The sequence below is a fragment of the Tachysurus vachellii genome, chromosome 6 (genome assembly GCF_030014155.1).
Source record: "Tachysurus vachellii isolate PV-2020 chromosome 6, HZAU_Pvac_v1, whole genome shotgun sequence".
NCBI classification, from domain to species: Eukaryota; Metazoa; Chordata; class Actinopteri; order Siluriformes; family Bagridae; genus Tachysurus; species Tachysurus vachellii.
In genome coordinates, this window is record NC_083465.1 from 28,859,459 (window position 1) to 28,884,458 (window position 25,000).

The window sequence follows — 25,000 nt, forward strand, 5'->3', positions numbered from 1 at the left end:
CTTTGCTAACAGATAGCTAATGGCATTAAGAAGAGTCTATTAAACGTTTTCATAATGTAATTGACTTTTTATTATGTGTAACCACTAAAGACAGGGAAAGACTTTTAAATGGAGTAAATTTAAAAGATCATTATGACTTGGTGTCCTTTTCATGGCTAGCATAGGATTTGAGGCAGGCTTATGTAGGTTTGGTAAAGTACAATATTTATCATATTTATATTATTTATGATTGATAACTAGCAAGCTATGGGGCTTTTTACACCTGGTGACTTCATGCGTTTTCTGTGATCAGATAGCTATCCGATCGTAAAAAGACCAGGTCTAAATGCCCTCCGAAACGTTTTGGAGACGGATATAAATCCGATGGTTCAAACCACTTCAGGAGGTGGTCTGGGACGCGTTTCAGATGAAACTGGACAGGTGTAAATGAATGTGGTTGTTCAAGCCACATACGTCAGCGCTATACTCCTCCAAAACGGAAGTACGTCACTCGCAGGTGACTCGCAAGTCGTGCATCGCGTCAGAAACAAATGTGTTCTTCCATCAGTGCAGTGCTCCGATCTTTCACCCAGGTGTCTCGTTGGGTCTTAAAATGCACTGCTGCTGCCAGCGAAAATGCAGCAAACAGTAAATGCTGTTTTTTGTAGTAACCGCATACACCAAAGCGTGTTACATGTCAGTTACCCCGGAAATGAGGTAAAATATATTAGCATTTTGGGCGGGAGTAGAAAGATCGGATCGATATCCGATTCGCTGAGACGCATTTATGTGGCCTAATGTAAATAGAACAGTTTTAACAAATCAGACAGCTATCGGATCAGAGACAACACATGAAGTGACCGGGTGTAAAAAGGCCTAAGATAATAACATATAATGCCACATTTGTCAATAGTAGACAGACAGTACTATCTTTAACAAAGTGTCAGTACTGTTATAGCATGTGTTTAATTGTTTTGCTCTTGGTTTTGTTTTCTTACACAACTTGCTTGTGTTGTGACCCTGATTGCTTACTCACTTTACTTTATTACCTTTGTCTCATTTTAAATTTTTGCCATGATTCCCTGACTTTTTTAATTCCATTTTTGGATCGGGATTTGGATTATTGTTATAAATGTTTCAGTAAACATCAGCATTCACATGTATCCACAACTTACCTGACAGCAGTGTGTATGTAGCCAGAGCGGAGGAACGCTAATCGACTGGTGATGAACCTTGCAGGGAGTTTTCACTTGGCAGAGAAGAGGTCCGGTAAACTAGGCCCCGGCAAACGGCTCAATACGTTATGAGGACCTAATGAGGGTTGCAAATTATAAATGTCGGGGAATCAGGAAATGTATATAAACTGTATCATATAAAAGTATAACTATAAACATTTTGTTGGGACATAAGATGACCTGCATGCAGTCTAATACAGATTTTTAATACACTGGCTGTGGTGAAAGTATCTATGCATGAGATGGTGTGTGGTGTAGTTCTATAGAATAAAATTGGAAAAAATCTTGTAAAATTCCATTTGTTCAATTAGTTGAACAATTGGAATATTTGGGAATTAAAAAACATTTTAGAATTGATGCAAATAAATAGAAATAGTCAAGATCAGACATGTCCAATCTTATCCACAAAGGGCCGGTTTGGGTGCAGGTTTTCATTCCAGCCATGCAGAAGGAATCAGGTGGAATCAGGTACTGCTTCTGCTTGGTTGGTATAAAAACCTGCACCCACACCAGCCCTTTGTGGATACGATTGGACACCGCTGGTCTAGATGAAGAAATACTCCTCAATCAACATTTTTGCTGAAACAAACTATAACCTACTTTATACAATAATTCAGTCAAAAGTTTGGACAAATTCTTTATGTTTTGAAAGAAGTATCTTATGTTCATTTAAGCCTGATTTATTTGATCGTGATAAAGAAAAACAGTAATATTGTGAAATATTATTGCAATTTTGATTTTAACTTTTATTAAGCAAAGAATCCTGAAATAAATTATAACAGGTTATAAAGATTATGAGGATTAAGTAGGTTCAATCAGAAAGACATTGTAATAATATTTCACCAACTGTTTTGTTCTGTATTTCTGATCAAACACTTGAGCAAGAGTCTCACTGAAAAGCAAGAGAAAGACTTCTTTCAAAATCATTAAAAATAGTAATGTGTCTCAACTTTTGGGTAGTTCCGTACTTCTGTAAAATAACTTCTGTAAAACTGTCAAAAAGAGAGGACAGAAGATTTGAGCTTGAGCTTGAGCTAGCTAGCCACATACAGTGCCTTGCAAAAGTATTCATACCCACTGAACTTTTCCACATTTTGACAACCACAAAGAAAAATGTATTTTATTGGGATTTTATGAAATAGACCGAAAGAAAGTGGCACATAATTGTGAAGTGGAATGAAAATTATTAATTTTGTCCAAATTTCTTTTACAAATAAATATCTGAAAAGTGTGGTGTGCATTTGTATTCAGCCCCCAGTGAAAATATAACTAAAATCCAGTGAAACCAACTGCCTTCAGGAGTCACCTAAAAAATGCTTACGCCACACTTATTTATTTGTAAAAAAAAATAAATAAAATTGGACACCATTTATCATTTTCATTCCACTTCACAATTATGTGCCACTTTGTGTTGGTCTATCACATAAAATCCTAATAAAATGCATTTAAAATGCATATTCAGAAAAAAATGAGCATAAGATGCTACACAACTAATAACTCTATACCCTATAGGCCCTATAACTCTCATACTCATGTCCTCGTTCAATTCACTAGCTTGTAGGGTTGCCAGGTGTTTTTAAGGCAACATAATAAACTATAAAACAATAAAAACATGAGAACTATACAGCTTTCAATCACTGCAGTGTCCTTAAAGCTAAAAGCAGAAACACTGCAAAGCTTTCAGTCTCGTCCTGCTGAAAATCTGCTGAAAATGTGCTGCAACACTTCCTCGTTCAAATGTGGATTTAGTGTCCGGTGTAAAAGTTACAAGCGTCACCTGGTGAAACAGAAGCTTTTCCTTCATCAGCTGTACAAACATCGTGCTTCTGAGGCTGCAGTAAAACCTGTAAATATTTGAACTCTAATATAATATCAAACTTTTTTAATAAATACTATAAAGTGAAATCGCTTCGCTTTCACCTCGCTTTGTCTTTTTGTAGTGTGTACGATCTTGCTTTTAATTATAAATATTCAACATGTCAGGACTTTTTAATGACATTCTGTTTAAAGGACTGAAAGCATATTTTAAGGTGCAATAACAGTAAGATGCTCCTGGTCCTTCTTAATGGATGATGATGATGCCCCACATCTCTGTTAGTCTCCTCAGGGTCCTTGCTTTTCTCACACTGTCAGAAACATGCTAATCATTGGATTGGCTGAGCTTACCAACAGGTGTGAGTTAGTGTATAGTGTGTGTGTGTGTGTGTGTGTAGTTTCTATATTCCATAGTTATACCAAAACAGACTTGGAGTCTTGGATTGTGTGTAGAGCTGTGTGTAGTTAGCACACTGGAGATTGTGGTTGTGGGTCTGAGTAATCTGACTGTTCATGTGATGTAGTTTACATTTATCGGCTGGAGGCGATGTCAATTGAGGAAGTGCTGGGTGCTCGCTGAGGATTCTGGGAAATGGTTGATGTCAGGAGCGGAAGAAGGTGTGATTTGGGGTGTTTCAGATTTAAAGTAAAGGGAGGAGTTTTAAACAGCAGTCGTGTCAGATAGTTTATTCTAAGTAGTGTGTTTCCACCTGCTGTAGACATGAACCATTACAGATTTCACATATTAGTTCTTACTGCATCATAAACAGAAGAAATAAATGTTCACAGATAAGCAAAAGTTTGCTAAAGGAGAAGAAACTGTTTGTAGCGATGAGGCAAAGGCAAGTGAGGATCCAATTGCAGTTAAACATTTAATAAACAAAACAAGAAACAGGAACACAGACAGGTAGGCAAGACTAGGCAGAACACCGGGCTGACAGGAAACAGATACACATACAACGACTAGCTTCAGGGAAGTGAACAAACAGTGTATATATATATATTAGACAGGAACCAATCACAAAGCAGAGACAATGAGTAACTAAGACAACAAACGAGAGGGAATGAATGAGTTCAATGAGTGTCCATGGGAACAAACGAGTGGGCGGAGCAAACAATTAACAGCAGGGCAAGACAGCAGACAGAAACAGGGCAAAACACAGACAGACTCATTACACTGTTATAACCAGCTCTATGTACACCTGAGTGGATCTACCTAACTTACTGACTCCAGCTAATCTACCATGCTAGTAACAGATTTACAGTGAAAATGCTGTACATTTAACAGTAAGCTGTAATCTATTATTTAACAATATATTGATGTAAATGTTTTAGATTGATATACATGGTAATAAAATCCAAAGTCAAAACTGTTGTAAGAAAAAAATATTTATTAAAACAGACAAAAAAAAATATTTCAGGTTTTTCAGCCCCTTAATAGAAAATCTCACTGTATTAAAATCACCACCACAAAATACCTACAAACAACTCCTATAAATTTAAAGCAATATTCTGGATTTAATATAAATAAGCTCGATCATCAGACTTCATAACGTAGTGATGTCAAAATAATTGTACCTCTTATTTAAACTTACTTCAACTCAGGTTTTTAAAAGAAAAGGAATGAAAGAAAATGTGATAGACATTATGCCACATATGAGGTTGGCTGAGCTTAGTTTTCATTAAATGCTGATTACTGTATTCCATTTAAATACAATTTTAACTTTTTTCCCGTTTTCCCGTTCAGTGAACAAGATCAAAAACATCTTTAAAAAAATGTCTATCAGTGTAAATATATTTTAACTGAAATCTCATGGAATTATTTATACCAAAGTCAAGGTTTTGATTTATGTGTAAACTTCCATACTTAACCTCTCAAAGTCACATTTGGGGTTGTGCTTGAATTAAAGCAGGGGGAGGAGTTTATTTAAAACAGCAGCTGTGGCTCATGTGGCTAAAGCTCTGGGTTGTTAATCAGATGATTGGGGTTCTAGCTCTAGCACTGCCAAGCTGCCACTGTTGGGCCCTCCAGGGCCACTGTATCATGGCTGACCCTGGGCTCTGACCCTAAACTCCATATACTGTATATGTCAGAGATATGTTTATTCCATGTAGTGTGCTACCACCACCACCCTGTTCTGTAGACATGAACAATTAGAAATTTCACATATTAGTTCTTATTGCAAGGGATCATAAACTAAAAGAAATAAATGTATAATAGTAAAGAATTTGGGGGGGCACAGTGGCTTAGTGGTTAGCACGTTCGCCTCACACCTCCAGGGTCGGGGGTCCGCCTTGTGTGTGTGGAGTTTGCATGTTCTCCCCATGCCTCGGGGGTTTCCTCCGGGTACTCCGGTTTCCTCCCCCGGTCCAAAGACATGCATGGTAGGTTGATTGGCATCTCTGGAAAATTGTCCGTAGTGTGTGATTGCGTGTGTGAATGAGAGTGTGTGTGTGCCCTGCGATGGGTTGGCACTCCGTCCAGGGTGTATCCTGCCTTGATGCCCAATGACGCCTGAGATAGGCACAGGCTCCCAGTGACCCGAGGTAGTTCGGATAAGCGGTAGAAGATGAATGAATGAATGATTGAATAGAAAAGAATTTTTAACAAGTTAAATATTCAAATAGTAATAAAATACAAAAATATTGTAGCCAGAAATGCAAAGGATTGCTAAAGGAGAAGAAACTGTTATAACCAGCTTAATGTGCACCTGAGTGGATCTACCATGCTAACAGTGAAACAGGAAAATTAGAAACTGTTATGTTCTGATGTCTATGTTCAGAGTCTCCTTAGTTGATCCTGATCATTAAACTGACTCAAGTCTATGACTTTACTGTATGTGGATGAATTTAAGTGGGAATCACAATGTAGTCATGGTGGAGCACCTCCACCCACAGCTGGAGGGGTTGAGTGCTCTGGTGATAATGATCTCTTTGATGGGGCTCCTGCTGATGCCGTGAATCTTGAGCAGCAGGTCCATAGTGATGTTGTGAGGTGGCTCATGATATCTTCACTGATGAAGCTGCCTCCTGCACCTGAGTCGAGCGGTGTTGTGAGTATTCCACAACAACTGGTAGTATGAAGGAATGGTGAGACAGTGACTGGGAGGGGTAACAGTGATGTGTAAGGGGGCTTGTTCTGCTCATTGCTGCTCTGGAAGAGACCTTGCTGATGACCCCATTCACAACTGGGATTAATCATGATTAATCATCTTCGGTGATTCAGTTGTAAGTGGACATTGTTAAGTATAGGTATGAGTAGGGTCTGATGTGTCTGAGATCCAATGAGATCCAATCACTTTAACTACCTAGACAGATGCTCTGTATCAAATATGTTCTGGGTTACTCAATGGACATCAGCTATGACTGAGAGAGAAGAAACTGTTACTGCTCATCAACCTCAAAAAGATTATAAGGCCATCTCCGAATGTGAAATTCATCATTCTACTGTGAGAAGCATTGTGATGAAGAGCCTTCAGTGTTTAGTATTTCTGTGAATACAAAACCATATCTGTGTGTCTCAGACTGCACTGAAGGGCCACCTAATCAATGGTGTCATTCCTTTACCATAATCATTGTGAGACACTATATTCACTCTAAAAACTGTCATTAGCGGGAAAAGGCAGGGTTCTCAAACTGATGAGGAAGACTCTCTAACATCCTGATTACTCATCACCATACTGTGTAAAACAGTCTAACTCTTTCTCTGGCAAGATATCTCAGCATCAGCATCAGACTCATTGTGACATCTAGCAAGTCCTTTGACAGGACGACCTGCTTACTGGATCAGATCAGACAGATGTCATCGAGATGATATGAGGAAGAAACCTTGAGATGAACCAGACTCTGAATGGAACCTTATCCTCACTGGCAGTGTTGGCTCAAGTGTTTAAGATGACTGAAGAATCAGAGACCAAGAGCCAAGTTACAGTATAATAAAATAGTTTATTTTGTCTAAACCATGTTGGATACAGCCGGCTTTTATAATGATGTGTGTATGAAATTGAGGCATAGAAACTTTTCTTATTACCACCACATATACATGACAGCCCAGTATAATTCTTCTCTTCAAGATATTAGATAATTAGATAATACCTAAAACTAAGATAGGAGAAAACCAGAAGAAGTGCAGAACATCAGAACCTAAGAACAGACAGGTGTACATCACAAGTGAAGAAAGTCAGATTCATTTCAATTATTCTGAAAATGAAATAAACTCTAAATGTTAAACTCTAAAACTACTCAAATTAACCATATAACATAATTATACACATTTTATTGATGAAAGATAATTTGCTATATTGAGAGATTTAACCCAAATGCGATCCCCAGCTTTTTTTTTAAAGTATGGTACAGTTGCAACGACTCGGCGCTTCAAACATGCTGTCATCAGTGTCATCAATTGTCACACAAGTGTCTTGGTTTCTTGAAGTCCCGGTGGCTGATGTGTAGGTGGACTGTGTTCGAGTGCTGCTGGAGGTGGTTGATTGTGTGTTTACATTAATTGTGTAAAAACTGTTTGCTTGCTCTGTCGAATACCCGGTTATCAGAAGAAAGTCGTCTAAGCTCAGACCCCGGATATCCCTAATAAGGCGTCTGCTGATTTGGTAGGTGGCATGTTTGTTGAAATTTGACCGATCACTGTGCTCAGTCACAAAAAGTGTTTTCAACCACTTGTTGTTAACTCCGACTATGATGCGGTCCTTGTTACTCATCTTGTTGTAGCTTTCATAATCTTCCCAGACATAAAGAGGCATGTTATACGCTGCTGTTTTGCTCAGATTTCCCAACTCATAGTAACGGAATGTCACATCAGGCAGAAGTTTTTGACCATTTCTTTCATACCTGTTCTGAAATGGGTGGAACCCAAATTGTCCATTCCCAGGATAGCAACTCAAATGCAAGGCATTGTTCTGATCAAAAGTGAGACAGTCTTTAGCAAACCAGTACAGCAGCTTTAGGCCATGTCTTGGCTGAGGCTGACCGAACCCAGTCTGCTTCAGCTTGTCTATTTCATCCAGTGTCCTCATGGTGACTTCTGACGAGGTATTAAAAATAAAAGAAAAAAATTAGACTGAGATCTATTCATAAAAGCCATTAACTACACACTAAATACAATTATTAGCCTTTAAAATTAACGTTCAAAAGACTTATTTCTGTATTGAATAATAAAATCCGAGCTGGATGTGAATTTTATAGATAACACAATTTGTTGTGATCACTTGTGCTACTATTCCACTAGGGTTGCAAAGCGGTGGAAAGTTTCCGGTAAATTTCCGGAAACTTTCCACAGGAACTTAATCTGGGGAATTTTGGAAATATTCCAAATTGGAAACTTTATGGGAATTTATGGGAATTTACAGGAATTTATGGGAATTATTTGGAAATATAGGGAAATGTATATAAACTATATCATATACAGACATAAATAATCATTTTGTTTGGTCATAAGCAGACATGCATGCAAGGTAATACAAATTTTAAAAATGACGTCTTGGCTGATTTAATTGTAAGTAGAACTTTAATTGATTCTTTCATTGAGTAACACAAAAACATAATAAACATTATTATGCTTGTAATAAACATAATAAACCTAATAATTGTATTTTTTTATTGTTTTATTGTTTTATTGTATTTTTTTAATTGTAATATTTTTTTTTATTTCACTGGGAGTGAGTGTGTGTGTGTGGGGGGGGGTGTCATCAAATTATCTGTGCATGTGGTAACACTCCTAATATACTGCTTAGTAAGGTGTATATATATAATACAACTATATAAACTATGTAAACTATATAATAGTTAGTAAGGTGGTTATTAAGTTTAGGTATTGGGTACAATTAAGAATGTAGAATAAGGTCATGCAGAATAAGGCATTAATATGTGCTTAATAAGTACTAATAAATAGCCAATATTCTATTAATATTCATGCTAATAAGCAACTAGTTAAATGACCCTAAAATAAAGTGTTACTGTGCATGTTATGGAAGAAGGCAAGTATATGCAGGGGGTTTGACCTCAATGGCCCTCCAGTAAGCAGTGTGCTGTGTGCAAGTGACCAAGGAATACAGGGTACAAATTCAACTTAAAATTGCGTTAAATCTTGTTGTTTTAAGCAAAATTATGCTGCAAGATTTTTTTTAACTACAGTACATTTAAGTTCCTTGTTATAGACAACTCTGCATTTTTTTTTAATTCCCAGTTTATTTCCATATATTCCCGTTAATTCCCATGGAAAGTTTCCAGCCTTGAAAATTCCCAGAATTTTGCAACCCTACATTCCACTGAAGTAATTTTCATGCAAGGTTCATTAAGGAGCTTTGTTCCATGTCTGTATATAAAAAAATTTTATGTGATATGATTTGTACTTCCCATGTCTATATTTATATAGTACATCTATTCCTCTTTCACAATCTGGTGCTAGGATCCACCAAGAAAAATAAACTTCTTAAGTATAAAAAACTTCTTACCCTGATAAGGTGTTGAACAGCAGAGGACAAAAACCTACATTATACAGTATATACAGTACAATGTATACAGGCTTGTAGAACCTGTTTGTTTTTATCTCTATTCAAAGCACTTCCTCTTTCCACTTTCAAAGCAATTCTGAGAGCTGGATTGCAAGGAAACAGAAACTTATCTTTACATACTGGTTACTGCGCAGAACTAAATCTCAGAACTGGTTTAAAAAAATATCCATCATTCAACGTTTGTAGCTTAAAGCACAAAAATAAGTCTTTGTACTTACCTTTTTTTTTTATAGAATAATAGATAATCTCCTCTGAAGAACAACAATCAATGGGATTAGAAGATGAGATTGTATGGCAAATCAAAGAAGTGATTTGAAGCAACAGGAAAGAAATTAAGAATTAAATGTAAATGGTGTGGTACACACACACACACACACACACACACACACACACACACACACACACACACACACAGAGAGACTCCTCCTCCAGCTTTGCAACAACACACACACACACACACACACAGACTCCTCCTCCAGCTTTGCAACACACACACACACACACACACACACACACACACACACACACACACAGACTCCTCCTCCAGCTTTGCAACAACACACACACATGCACACACACACACAGACTCCTCCTTCAGCTTTGCAACAACAACACACACACACACACACACACACACACACACACACACACACACACACAAAGATCAGAATGAAAAGTATAATGTTAATGATTCAACATTTGAACACATTACGAATTACAGCATTGCTATTTTAGTTTATTGTGAAAAAATTACCTTTAAAATTAAAATTACACTTTTACATATTGCATTTTTAAGCTATTTAGTGTTTAATTATTCATATTACATACATCTAAAATATATTTTCCAATAAAAGCAGGAGATTTTGTTGTACTAATTACACTGTATGAATATGGTAAAGGAGTTTTACTGTATTCTTCAAAAATTCTTTTTTTAGTAAACAAAATTAACCTCCAATTATTTACAACTTATAATACTTTACTACTTAATATATTATTATTATTATTATTATTATTATTATTATCATCAGATATTATAAATTATTAGGAACATTTATTATTTATATTATTATCATTATATTCTATCATTTATTATTACATATCTTTTTATTTGTATAAACATTCATGCCATTATTTGGTTAGAATTATCAGGAGGGACCTACCAGGATAGAGCTAGTCAGGAGGAATAGTAATATGTCCAGACTGGTGCAGAAAGGCAGGATATATCAAATATCATGTCAGTACAATTGTGGTGAGCTGAACAAACAACATGCAGACTACAGAACCAGAAGCCACAAACACAGCCCTGTTTTTGTACAACTTTACAGTAAAGTATAAAAACACAAGAAAATCATTTTAAAGTTTAGATTTAAATCACTGTTTATCTCTAAGATTTATCCCTAGTGAGCAAACCTGAGGTGAGGATAGTGAGGAAAAACTCCCTGAGATGGTGTGAGGAAGAAACCTTGAGAGGAACCAGACTCAGAAGTGAACCTCATCCTCATTTGGGTGACACTGGACAGGAAATAATGTCAATGTAAATGTTTGTAGTCCAGTGGAATTGTGATGAGTCGAGTGGAAATTAGATAAAAACATGGCCAATTTTGTTGCAGGGAGAAACAGAGAAACCAAAACTGAAAATCTGGCATTCTGGAAAATCTATCTGGCATCAGTTACTGCTCAATGTGGTTTCTGTTTAATTTTCTGATGATGATTTCCTCACAGCACATTTTATTAGTTAGGAAACAGAAACTTATCTGCTCTGAGACACTGGGAGTGTAGAAATGGTATGAGACACTGGGAGTGTAGGAACATTCCTCTCCTTAATTAATTAATGTATTTATTAATTTATTTATTAATTGAATTTAATTAAAAAAGAAAAACCTCATGTTTAGGGGAGTAATGTGTTGCGATGATTTTTTTTTCTCTGTGTTGCTAATGGATCCATCCATCCATCCATCCATCCATCCATCCATCTGTTCTACTTACATTTGAATAGAATTGTGACTTATTTTTTCTGCAACATTCAAAGGGTTAAAAGTTCACTATGTATCTCTAAGTGCCACCTATACAGCAAGTGGGAGTTCTAGGGAGCAAAAGCTACCATAAAAAAGAAAACAATACGAAGGTCCAGTCATTCAATCATTCCTGGGGTTAAAAAGAGAGGTTTGCTGGAAGTTTTCCTCTTCCTTCAAACCATCATCACCTACTCATCTGTACTATAATTTCATCTCTATTACAAGTTCCCTTTTAAGGAAAAGGGGCGGAGACGAGCAGCTCATTTTTGCTGGTGGGTGTGGCTAAGAAAACATACCAATGTCTGGGTGATTTAAAGAGGAAATGTTGAGTCAGTACTCTGGAGTCATGTGACCGAGTTTGTAATGGTGGATTGTGGAAAATTGTGTCTCTTTGTGTCAGAAGCTGAACACAGACCTGATATTGGGGATTAGTTTAAAACCCAACAGATATTAAACAGACGAGTTTATTTTACATAGTGCTGTAGACAGGAGCCACTGCAGACATTTCATGTGTTAACTATTAATGTTAGTAACTATTTTATGGATGTGGTCTGATTTCTTTATTCATCTTCATCAACTCAAATGCTTCATCAAAAACTCATTACAGATTCTGTTCGTCTTTGTAATGTTGGCTTCATGAAACAAGGGTTTAAACTCAAAGTAGTCCGAGAAGCTGAAAATGGTTGTGTGGTCACCAAGAACCCGGGTGACCTGATGGACATCCAGCTAAATTCAAAAGTTTACACATGCAAAATACAAGATTTCTCATTATTTAAACATTACCTTTATTTTGCATATTTTACATTGATACCATTGAGCTATCATGTATATCTTTAACCAGAAATTGTTCTGGACATCACAGACACACTCTCTACACTTTATTAGAATTCATTCCAGTAAATTCCTAGAGAACACAATCTTAGTGTCCATGGCATATTTTGAACTAGCTAAAGCTGGCAACCCGCACCTAAATCCCTGAATACTGCTCCTCCTCAGAGCTGAACCATATCTCAGCAACTCAACATCATTATTATCATAGTATTATTATGTGAGCAGAATTATAAAGAGTTGTGTGGATTTTCACCACCTGCCCCTCAGAACCTGCCCCTTCCCCCATTACGGAACAATTTGATGGTTTTAACCAACACCAAACCCCTTGTTGTTCCACTGCAAAAACATAAAACAACAATCTGTACCATATACATCATGGTATAACTGGTAAAACTGGTATACACCATCACACTTTCTATATGACCAGCAACTCAGTTAATACAATATAAAACCCAACACAGATCCCAAAGTACAACCTGTAAAGAGTCGTATGGAAGTGAATCGTTCTAGCTTTTTAGTCCATTATAATAAACATTTGTTATTGTTGGTCAGAAGCTAAGAACATGATGTCTGAACATCAGTCTGCACCACATGACATTTGGCGTGTTCTCCATTCCCAGCCATCACAGACCCTTCTCTCATCCCATCACCCAAGTGCCTATAAAAGCCTGGAGGAGTCTCCTTGGTAGGTCCTCAGACGAGCACCAGAACTAGCAGGGGTCAAGATTTTTTTTTCTTTGAGCCCAGTGTTTTGAAGATATTTACCTCAGAAGACGTGTTGATTCGTTGCGACTCTTCTTGAGGAGAAATATGCCATGAAGCTCTCCCACGGAGTGAGGAAGAGGTGGACAGTTGAAGTGTCCAATGGAGTTATGAGATTTGCGCTCAAGCTATTTTCAAGACTTTAGATTGATTAATAACTTGTAAAAATAACAGACCCACGTGGGGACTGACCAATAGCATCGATATGTGAAAAAATATGAAATTGACCAAATTTGGACATACGAGGTTTCCGCCTGACAGCAACGATATGCTCATCCTTAATTAATAATGGTTCTTAATCCTCTAGTTACTAATTGTCACAGCATGCATCTCTCTCTCTCTCTCTCTCTCTCTCTCTCTCTCTCTCTCTCTCTCTCTGAAAATTTTCCTAATTTGCCAACGACACGAGGCTACAAAAACGGCAATCATAAATATCCGTGCAACATTCCCCCAAAAGAAATAAAAAAAGAAAAAAAGAGAAAGGAGATAAAAGCCCCAGAACAAAGAGGTGAATTGTGAAAAAGGAAATGAGTCAATATCAGTGTTTTGGATTTTTGACGACATGTCTTTTAGTGTCCTCGTAGTAAAAGCATGCATTTTTGTATCGTTTCCTTTTTTCTTTCTTTTGCCTGTCTTCTTTATTTTGGCTGTCTGTGAGTTGCTGTTTTTTTCCTCATTTCTCGTTTCCTCTCCTTGCTCTCCTCTTTTCCGGTTTTGCCAATGGACCGAAGATGATGCAAAAAGGACAGTTATACATATCTGTGTAACACTGCTCCAAAAGAAATAAAAAAAGAAAAAAAGAGAAAGGAGATAAAAGCCCCAGAAGAAAGAGGTGAATTGTGAAAAAGGAAATGATTCGTTTTCGGTGTTTTGGTTCTTTGAAGAAGTGCTGGTCGGCGTGCAGGACGAGGTTACAGTGATATCATTAGATGGAGATTTCTGTACAACATTGTTTAGTTGACTCTCTGCACCAGTTGTGTGTATTTGTGTATTAGTATTTGTGAAGACAGGAGGTGATTCTGTCTCGGTGTGAACGTTTGTGGTCGTAGAAGTAGCTGGAGTGCAGATGGAGTGTGTTGGTGGAGCTTCATGGTGTTCTTGTGTATGATTCTTCACCAAGATTTCAGGAGATTCAACCTCCAGGAGAATGTCTTGTGTCATAGAAGATGTATGTGCTGGACTGTAGAAGGAAGGTGTTGGTGGAGCTTCGTGGTGTTCTTGTGTATTGTTATTCATCAAGTTAGGAGATTTGACCTCCCAGTGAATGTCTTGGGTTGTTGAAGTCGTGTTTGCTGGACTGCACATGGAGGATGTTGGTGAAGCTTCATGGTGTCTTTGTGTATTATTCGTTAAATTGGATGTTGATTCAGTTTCACCGTAAATGTCTTGGTTTGTAGAAGACGTACTAGCTGCAATGCAAACAGAGGTTTCTGGTGGAGTTTTGTGATGTTCTACTGTATTATTCATCATCAAGTTCCTAGGTGATTTGCTCTCAGGACAAACGTCTTGAAGCGGACTACAGATGGAGGTTATTGGTAGAGCAGGACACGGCGGCTGTCGTTTATTCAGTTCTTCAGAACATGAACAAGGGAATCGGTTTGGTTGCTGTTTCAAATAGCCAGTTTTCAGGAGAAATTCCTCTAAGGTCAAATTCCTGATCATCATAATAAGGCCCTTGCTGATGTTGTAGGTTAAGTGTTTGTTAAAATTTGACAGATCCCTGTGCTGCGTCACGAAGACTCTGTCAAAACTGTTATCGTTTTTGTTAAAGCTGACTATGATGCGGTCCATGTTGCTGTCATCTGGTAAGCGTGTGTAATCCTCTCGGACGTAGCAGGGCAGACTGTACGCTGCTGCTTTGTTTAGGTTACCAACTTCATAGTAGGGTAAAGCCACATTAGGCAGAAGTTTACCAAAGTTTTTTTCGTATTTGTTCATGAATATGTGGAAACCAAAATGTCCATTCTGTGGATCACAACACGACTGCATAACGTTGTTTTGGTCAAACGTGAGACAATCTGTAGCAAACCAGTAGAGCAGCTTGAGGCCGTGTCTTGGAGGAGGTTGACCGAATCTTGATTGTTCCAGGTCGTCTATTACATTTAGTGTGTTCATGGTGACCCCGATGATGGTCTAAAAAATATATATTGGATATATTTGTTAAAAGACAGAATTTCTACACTAAGGTACATATTCAGAGTCAAGTCAAGAGTCAAGTCAAGTCAAGAAGCTTTTATTGTCATTTCAACCATATATAGCTGTTACAGTACACAGTGAAATGAGACATAGTTTCTCCAGGACCAGCGTGCTACATAAAACACAGACAGGGCTATAAGGACTTAGTAAGTTACAGTAGTCCTAGCCACATAAAGTGCAACTGTGCAACCTGAGTTGAGGGTTTATTAATGACATTGTGCCTGGAGTTACACACATATTACAGAATTTGAGCAAAAACACTGACCTTGGGCTACATCTTGCTATAGATGATATCAGTGCTAAGTCCAGCACAACTTTCTAACAATTTAATGTAACTGCAGTGTGACGTTATGGATAAAATTATGAACAGGTACAGTGATGTGTACGTAGAGCAGATGCTAGGCTAGTTCCCATGCAAACTCATTAACATCTTATGTGCTCAATTAATTATCTCATGGATTCGTTCATTTTTCTCCATAAGGATTTATAAAAAAAAATGTAGACAGGCCACGTCCACAGCTGTACGAGAGAAACGCTTGCTACATTCCCACAAGTGACAGATTACAACAAAAGAGAGTCCGGTCTGTCTTAATTCAATTATTGCACTTTAGCTTACCACACACACACACACACACACACACACACACACACTTACAGGTTATTTCCTGATTGTCTTTCTACATTTTGCTTGTTGTCAGTACAATAAACCAATTCATCGTAAAGGCTGTAAAGTACATATCGTAGCTATGTTAATAAAAAGAAATAAATAATTTAAGATTACCTGTTAACACTTCATATTTATCCCTCTGCTTCAATCAGTCTGATGGGGAAAAACCTGATGAAGAGTTTATATTTCAGAATTCATTCCGAAGCATCACATGACACAGTAAACTGCTGATAGATGTAGACGTGTTACACAATGACCTGGAGAAAAATAAGCACTATGTATAAAGTTACCTTCAGGTTTTATGTTTGCTGGTCTTTCTGGTCCCACTTCCTCATGCTGAGCATTGCAAAAACAAAATGATCCAACCTGGTGCCAAAGTGGGAGGGTCTAATCCGAGGTTGCTTAGCAACACAGACTCTCTAGGTTCAGTTGAACAATTGGAGATGATGATTATAAAAGTATAATCTATAAACTGTTCTAAGTTATAAACAGTTCCTCGCCAGCCTCTTTTTTTTCTCTCCCTCTTGACGTAAGACAAATATTTGCTGCTTTACCTCCGACTGACACTGATGACTCCTTCAAGCTGTTACTATAGAAACGATACTAAAGTATAAATACGGGCGTATTAAAGCTGTAGTTTGGCTTATTGCCAGAAATCCACAGCACCGTTGTATATGAATAAAAATTAAAAGGAGGAGAGGAAATGAAAGTGTATTAATTAAAGAAAGGAAGACTAAAAGACAGACAGGGACAGTAACATCATCAGGTTAATAAAAGTTAGATATTGTCTGTCAGGGTCAGTATATATTAATCGAGGCGTACTGTACCTTGCGCTGCGTGGCCTGTTAGACGGCTTGCTTCTGCTGAGCAACAAGTAAGAATGAGTAATGTGGCTGAAGAGATAGTGATAATCTCACTGTAACTTGTCTTTCAGGACTAACTTAGTGTACTAATTAATTCATCTGTCTAACTTTGAGGAAGTTTTTTTTGTTGTTGGAAGAGAAGAGAAGAGAAGAGAAGAGAAGAGAAGAGAAGAGAAGAGAAGAGAAGAGAAGAGGGAATATATCAGGGGAATAATTCTGGGGATTTGTATTAAGCACATATGAGTATGACGATCAGGGGTGCACAAACTTTTGGCTATGTAGTTTATTTGACCATTGAACAAATTAGATTAGATTAGATTAGATTAGATTAGATTAGATTAGATTAGATTCAACTTTAGGCTTGCTTCTGCTGAGTAACAAGTAAGAATGAGCAATGTGGCTGAAGAGATAACTTGTCTTTCAGGACTAACTTAGTGTACTAATTAATTCATCTGTCTAACTTTGAGGAAGTTTTTTGTTTTTATGTTGGGAGAGAAGAGAAGAGAAGAGAAGAGAAGAGAAGAGAAGAGAAGAGAAGAGAAGAGAAGAGGGAATATATCAGGGGAATAATTCTGGGGATTTGTTTTAAGCACATAGGACGGTCAGGGGTGCACAAACTTTTGGCTATGTAGTTTATTTGACCATTGAACAAATTAGATTAGATTAGATTAGATTAGATTAGATTAGATTAGATTAGATTCAACTTTATTGTCATTACACATGTACAAGTACAAGGCAACAAAATGCAGTTTAGGTCTAACCAGAGTGCAATAGCAGCAAGTGCAGGATATACAGTGTTTACAAGATTTAAATAAGTTAAATAAAGTGGTAATATGGAAGCAATTTACATGTGTGTGTGTACTATGAGCATAATATACAGATTTACTGAAATTTACAGAAAGATATGTGCAGTAACAAAATATATGGCTAAACCTATAAACAGTAATTTACATATGTGTATGTACTATGAATATAATATACAGATTAATATATATATATATATATGCTATGAATAGAACATACAGATGAATATATATGTACTATGAACAAATATACAGATGGTTATTACTATAAACTGAAATTAACAGAAGGGTATGTGCTATAAACAAAATATATTATTACTATAAACAAAAACAAAAATATACAGGAGGATATGTACAATGGTAAGACAATGGTTAGCAGCAATGCAAAAAAAGAGCAAGTGGGCAAATGAGCATAGTTTTGTGTAAACAGTCCATTAGTGCAATAACGAATTGTGGGGTGAGAAATGAGCAAATGTACAAGTGTAACAGTGTACCAGTGTATGTACGACAGTGTACGACAGTAGGATCAGCGAGTTCAATAAAGAGACAGCTCTAGGAAAAAAGCTGTTCTTTAGTCGGCTGGTCTTGGTCTGGAGGCACCTGAAACGCCTGCCAGAGGGCAGAAGAGAAAACAGTCTATGGGCAGGATGAGAGGAGTCCTTAAGAATGCTGCAAGCTCGACGCAGACAGCGTTTCTTCTGGATGTCCTCCATGGTTGGAAGTGGAGTCCCTGTGATGCACTGGCCAGTTTTCACCACCCGCTGCAATGCCCTGCGCTCTGCAACAGAGCAGCTTCCATACCAGACTGTGACACAGCTGGTCAGGATGCTTTCTATTGCACAGCGGTAGAAGTTCACCAGGATATCCAAGGAAAGCTGATTTTTCTTTAGTGTCCTCAGGAAAAAGAGGCGCTGGTGAGTCTTCTTGACAGGACAGGTCCGCCGAAATGTGGATCCCAGGAACTTGAAACTGGAAATCAACAGTCATCCCATTGATGTGGATGATGTCATGTGTGCCTCCTGTCTCTTTCCTGAAGTCCACAATAAGCTCCTTTGTTTTATATATCTAGCATGGAAAATAGTTTTTAAGACTTCACTGTAACGACATTTCTGACAAGTTGCATCTTAAGGAAAAGGTGCAGAGTTGAACCTGAAGTCAGGACACTCACCAGACTCACTCCATCACAATGCTATTTAGTTCTGGACCCATTTTAAATATTTAAATTGGTAGAAATTTCCCACCTTATTTTTTTCAGGGCTAACAACATATCAGCATAATCTGAGAATATAAAGCTTGTATTGATGTTGAATGTTATATAATACAATAAAGTCAAATCAATATTTATAAACTATCATAAGGTTGTAGCTAGTAGTTGGAAGTGTTGAATTCTTCGCATTGGCCAACACAGCGTCCAAGCTGTACCCAGAGTTTAAAGTATGATACATTTGCAGCAGTTTTTATGTTCGTAATTCTTAAAACTGTAATTAGATTCTTTATTGTCTTCTTCCACGACCGGTCCTACACCTCCAGAATTCAGCTGAGGGTCCACTTGCTGGTTGTCACTCAATTGAATGTTTGACGATTCTTCATCATCTTCTTCCACGACCGGTCCTAAACCTCCAGAATTCAGCTGAGGGTCCACTTGCTGGTTGTCACTCAATTGAATGTTTGACGATTCTTCATCATCTTCTTCCACGACCGGTCCTAAATCTCCAGAATTCAGCTGAGGGTCCACTTGCTGGTTGTCACTCAATTGAATGTTTGACGATTCTTCATCGTCTTCTTCCACGACCGGTCCTAAACCTCCAGAATTCAGCTGAGGGTCCACTTGCTGGTGGTCACTCAATTGGATGTTTGACGATTCTTCATCGTCTTCTTCCACGACCGGTCCTAAATCTCCAAAATTCAGATGAGGGTCCACTTGCTGGTGGTCACTCAATTGAATATTTGACGATTCTTCATCGTCTTCTTCCAAGACCGGTCCTAAACCTCCAGAATTCAGATGAGGGTCCACTTGCTGGTGGTCACACAATTGACTGACCACACATTGAAAAACTGGAGCAAAGTCATCGTGCAGTGTCCTATACTCAGGTTCCTGATCGGAGTCCTCTTCTTCTGTGTAATATCCAGTTTTTTCGAGGAAGTCCTCTAAAGTCAGCCGCCTGATAATCGTAATCAGACCCCTGCTGATGCGGTAGGTGGCTTCCTTGTTGAAATCTGCCTGATCACTGTGCTCAGTCACATAGACTCTGTCAATACACTCATCATCAACACTGAATATGATGCGCTCCATGTTGCTTTCACAGTCATCAGGGTTTTGGTTGTAATCTTCCAGAACGTAATCTGGCAGATTTCTTGCTTCTGGTCTGCTCAGATTGCCCACCTCATAGTAGCGAAGGTCCACATCAGGCAGGAGTTTCTCACCGTTTTTCTCAGTTCTGTTTCTGAACAGGTGGAAATCAAAATGTCCTTCCGCTGGGTTGTACTGCCAGCACATGTTATTGTAGTCATCAAAATACACACATTCATTAGCAAACCAGTAAAGTAGATTGAGGCCATGTCTTGGATAACGTTGACCAAATCCAGACTCCTCCAGATGCCTCAATTCATTTAATGTCTTTGGTTTCTTCATAGTAGGATCTTCTAATAGGATCTATAAATAAAACATAAAAAAGGTTTTTAACAGAAAATGTCAACAAATCCACTTTTAGTACAATGATATCCAGGCGTCTCTTGGATTCAGGCTCTCGGTTAACAGTGTAATTTTACGGTATTGTTGTCGGAATCACAATTTTTTTTTGCTCCAATTTATTCCGTTAATTGTAAATCACATGATTTTCAATAATGATTATCACACATGTTGGCTCTTTTTTTAACTGGTTACGTAATATAGTCAGTGTAGTGGACTTTTACTGTAGAACAATAGAAATGTCAGAAGTTATTTGATCATTCATTCATTCATTCATCTTCTACCGCTTATCCGAACTACCTCGGGTCACGGGGAGCCTGTGCCTATCTCAGGCGTCATCGGGCATCAAGGCAGGATACACCCTGGACGGAGTGTTATTTGATCATCAATAGGAAAAAAAATTAAGAAATGTGAACAGATGAAATTTTAAAATCAGCTCTTAAGGAAAAGGTGCAGAGTTGAACCTGAAGTCAGGACACTCATCAGACTCACTCCATCACAATGCTATTTAGTTCTGGACCCATTTTAAATATTTCAATTGATAGAAATTTCCCACCTTTTTATTTTTTTCAGGATTAACAACATAGCATAATCTGAGAACACAAAGCTTATCTTGATGTTGAATGTTATATAATACAATAAAAGTCAAATCAATATTTATAAACTATCATAAGGTTGTAGCTAGTAGTTGGAAGTGTTGAATTCTTTGCACTGGCCGTTGCGGTGTCCGAGCTGTAATTTGTCTGATCTCCAAGCTCGGTTGTAAAGAGATTTAGAGTGTTCATAATATTAAAAAATATCAAATATTAAAACCTCATTCTTGAACAATAAACATAAAGCTACTTGAGAGTGGTAAATTATTCACTCAAACCAAAAAGAGCAAGACTGAAATGAAATAAAAAATTGTCAATTTTTGCTTACCTTTTTTTTAAAAAAAAATTAATTATAAACAATTTCTTTTGTACAGAGATCATCAAAAGGTTCGAGCTCCAGGATAAAGCTCTGTGTGTCGTCACTTTGTAAGAGTTCAGCAGAACAAGAGCCGCCTAACATCCCTGATCAAAGCAAATCATATGCAAAAGGTGACACTCCTGCTGAAGTAATTATACTGACGTACTGTACTTGTCCCTTAGTGACACATGTTTTCGGATTGCGTAGAAAACCCTTCCGCTTTCCCACTAAGGAATGGGTCTTAATTGGCACGGGTTAACTATCAAAGTTGGTCTTACCTTGAAGTCCCCTCAGTCTTCTAACAAAGGATCCTCTTCAAGGTCTTCTACTTAATCTATTGTTTGACTTTTTTGTCTTTTCAGGATCCTCACAATGGGAGGCCTTGTTTTTATTAAAAGCAGTGTAATACAGATAAATGTGTGTAATATATGTAAAATAAAAAGAAAATTACAAATAAAATTCTCCTTCAAATAATCAAACAGTATTAGAACAAGTAAAAGGTATTAAGATGCAAAGATTATAACAAACCAAGAAACACTCTCCAAGTGTAAACCCCTTTAGCTCCCGCAAGGAGCACTTAAGGCGCCCGCGAGGCACATTCTAAAATAGCACTGGTCAAAATATAGCTACGCCTAAAAAAAATTTTTTCCTGTAGTTTTTGAATAAAAAAACGCTTGCATTAACGTAGATTTTAAAATTATTGTTTAATATTAATATAAATATTAGTTATTTATATTTTAATAATAATAATAATAATAATAATAATAATAATAATAATAATTATTATTATTATTATTATTATTATTATTATTGTTGTTATTATTATATGCAATTTTGCTCTTGAGGAAGTTTGTTTGCCGTGAAATTCGACAGCAAGCTATAAAACACTGCGCGTGCAGGTTACTCCCCGCGAATACTGTAACGGCCACTTTAATACTGTAATGGTTTATGTGTTACTGTGCCTTTATGAGAGTTCTGCTGACATATGCGCTTAGACTGGTGAGTGCACATGTGCCAGGGAGAGCTAGCGCAAAGTTGAATACATACAGACGTGTTGTTGTTATTCTGCCTTCTAAGTTGAGCAAACCGATGTTTTTCTTTTCTTTTGTGATGGGAACCGAGTGTTTTTGTTTCTACTTCGCCTTTACTCCGTTTACATGTGTGTATGTTGGATGTGATTGCTGAAGAGGATCAAATACAAAAGGCTTTTTGGGATAACTTGCTGTTTGCCTCGAGTGTTTATTCCTTCTTAAGCCACCTTGTTTGTCTCCGGGTCAAATCTAACACTCCGACCACGTTACAATACACAGTAGGCTTCACTTCAACAGCAGGCCTTGAAACACTTTGCATGCAAATACTCCCAGTAATACACAGTAGGCTTTATAAGCTTTCACTACAAGAAAGCTTTTCATCTAAGTTTACAGTAAAATAAACAATATTAATCTAATCAACTCTATTACATTAGAATACATGATTTTAAGAAAAATGAAAAACATTTCAGAATTTTCTTGAACATTCTGAAAATAAAACATAACACATAATGCATTATAATCTTCTTTTCATTGGGAATCTTCTTCCAGCTGTCTAGGTACAGTGTCTGATCCCTCGTTGTCTTCTTCTAAACACTCATATTCAAATCTTTCAACTCTTCAACCAAGTCTTCATTCCTTAAGCTTCATTTTCTTTATTTTATTCATCAGTTGTTTTATTTCTTCTGCTGTTTTTCTGATTCTCTTCTTTTTTGCTTCTCTTTGTCTTTTTCTCCTACATTTACTGGAATTTGTAGCCTTAATCTCACTTTTCTTTTGTATGGGAATATGAGAGCAGGGTTTTGAAGTTGGATAGCATTGATAAGGTTTATCTAATGAGCATGAAGTTAACCATTCATTTCCTTTATCATCCATTCTACCCACCATTCCTAAACTCCTTTGTTTATTCACCTTACGTTTCTCTTTTCTTTCCCTATTTTTCCTTCTCTTTGTATTATCTATGTCCGTCTGTCTACTGACGAATAGGTTAATAATTGGTTGTGGTGTACCTTTATATTTATTATTGTTTATTTGCTGAGAACCAGTATTAATAGAACCAGTATCAGGGCGAAGGTGGAGACCTGCAACTCCATCCCGTGCATGCCACTGGCTCACGACACTGCTGACACGGAATGAAATCATAATCATTTTTCCACACTCTCATCAGACTTCCAACTTCACTCTCGTACCTGTAATTATAAATCTATTACACTGTATAAGTAACATTTTTTCAATAAAACTGGTAGTTCATATGATTTTTTGCTTTTCCTGTGTCCACTGTTGCCTAAGGTTCTTCTCTTGTAGCCTGACTGCACCGAGATCCAATGTGTTGTGTGTTCTGAGATACTTTTCTGATCACCACGGGTCCGTATTCATGAAAATTCACAATGTAAAGAGTTTTTTCCTAGTCATGTAATTCTAAGAAAATTCTTATAAATGTGGGTTTCCTCTTAAAATGAAAGAGAAGATTGTAGTAAAGATAAAAGTTCATAAAGCATCTAAACACTTAAAAGCTCATAAGGTCAGAAAGTGTCAGGAGTCACGAGGAGGACTTTTAAAAGGTTTAAGAGTTTCTTTATCAGAGGAGAAAATGTCTGAAAGATGAAGACGGAGAAGAAAATGTGTTGTATACGATATTTAATAATGATAGTGAGTTAATAAAATGATACAGATTAGATTGTGTAGGGATTATTTTTGTGACCAATCACATTAGAGATAACATCACAGACATTGTCATTATGTCATTTAGTGAAACTCGAACATCTCTGAAACAGAGCTGAAATGCCTCAGCAGAAGAAATTATATAATTTGTCTCTGACATTTCTGCTCTGTGTCGGAGATGTTTACATTTACATTACATTTATATTTACATGTTATTTACGTAACATCTCTAATATGATCGCTCACGAACGTAATCCCTACACCATATAGTCTCAAATATCTGAACATAGAGACAAAGTGAAGGTTTATAATAGATCCTATAAGCACTCCTATATTTTTAATTGGACAACCAATCACAGCCTTCTACAGAATGTGTCACTCAGTAACAGGTTAAGCCCCGCCTCCTCTCTAAGATAAAAGTTGTTGTATTTTTTTGCTCAGAGTAGCTCTGAGATCTGAAGTCCTGAATCTCTCTGAAGATAAGATTCCTAGTTAGTAATGTTTAAGCTACATTAAGAGCTCTCCGAGATCATTAGCCTTCCTGTCAGCTCGCACCAGTCTTCATCCAAACATCACATGAGTGAGATGTTTCCACCTGTAGTACCGCTGTTCACTGAATGCTCATCAGACTGACTGAAGATGACCTTTTCCCCATTCTGGTGTTACTCTGCAACTGTAGCACTGCGTGGTTTGATTATAAACTGCAGTGCTGTCTGGCTGCTTAAATAATGAATGTAGAAGCAGGTGCAGAGATGTTCTTCATAAAGTGGCTTGTATGTGTTATATTCTTACAGTATTTGTATAATATACTAGCAAAATGTCCTGAATTTCCGACCACCGTTCAGTTATTCAATTCTAACATTATAAAATGTTCAACTTAATATCTCTAGAAGATGTTAGAACTCATACGAGGACTTCAGAATGAGGTAACGTGCATTTTTATTAATAACAAGACCTGAAATAATATGGACATTGAT

At 37.2% G+C, this 25,000-nt stretch overlaps 3 protein-coding genes and 1 long non-coding RNA gene across 6 annotated transcripts in view; 1 reads left to right on the forward strand and 3 right to left on the reverse strand.

Annotated features, from left to right (window-relative positions):
• The window catches only part of wdr17 (WD repeat domain 17), a 139,234-nt gene that overhangs the window by 36,196 nt on the left and 78,038 nt on the right, over window positions 1–25,000 (forward strand). The gene's annotated exons all lie outside the window — the stretch shown is intronic.
• Window positions 6,955–9,943, reverse strand: LOC132847693 (uncharacterized). 2 transcript variants are annotated; one of them, XM_060873200.1, is made up of 2 exons: window positions 9,775–9,943; window positions 6,955–8,067 (listed from the first exon to the last, which is right to left on the reverse strand). In XM_060873200.1, the coding sequence occupies exon 2, from the start codon at window positions 8,057–8,059 to the stop codon at window positions 7,370–7,372; it is 690 nt and encodes a 229-aa protein (XP_060729183.1). In that variant the 5' UTR covers window positions 8,060–8,067; window positions 9,775–9,943; the 3' UTR covers window positions 6,955–7,369. The 2 variants fall into 2 exon arrangements, with proteins under 2 accessions (XP_060729183.1, XP_060729184.1); XM_060873201.1 differs by lacking the exon at window positions 9,775–9,943 and adding an exon at window positions 9,497–9,734.
• LOC132847692 (uncharacterized) lies at window positions 12,022–17,130 on the reverse strand. Of its 2 annotated transcripts, XM_060873198.1 has the most exons (4): window positions 16,855–17,129; window positions 16,318–16,446; window positions 16,142–16,195; window positions 12,022–15,297 (listed from the first exon to the last, which is right to left on the reverse strand). In XM_060873198.1, the coding sequence occupies exon 4, from the start codon at window positions 15,277–15,279 to the stop codon at window positions 13,468–13,470; it is 1,812 nt and encodes a 603-aa protein (XP_060729181.1). In that variant the 5' UTR covers window positions 15,280–15,297; window positions 16,142–16,195; window positions 16,318–16,446; window positions 16,855–17,129; the 3' UTR covers window positions 12,022–13,467. The 2 variants fall into 2 exon arrangements, with proteins under 2 accessions (XP_060729181.1, XP_060729182.1); XM_060873199.1 differs by lacking the exon at window positions 16,318–16,446 and having other exon boundaries at window positions 16,855–17,130.
• LOC132847696 (uncharacterized) overlaps window positions 24,946–25,000 on the reverse strand; it is a 2,991-nt gene continuing 2,936 nt past the window's right edge. The window contains exon 2 of the long non-coding RNA XR_009648657.1: window positions 24,946–25,000. This exon is cut by the window's right edge and continues 575 nt beyond it. This is a non-coding gene — a long non-coding RNA (uncharacterized LOC132847696).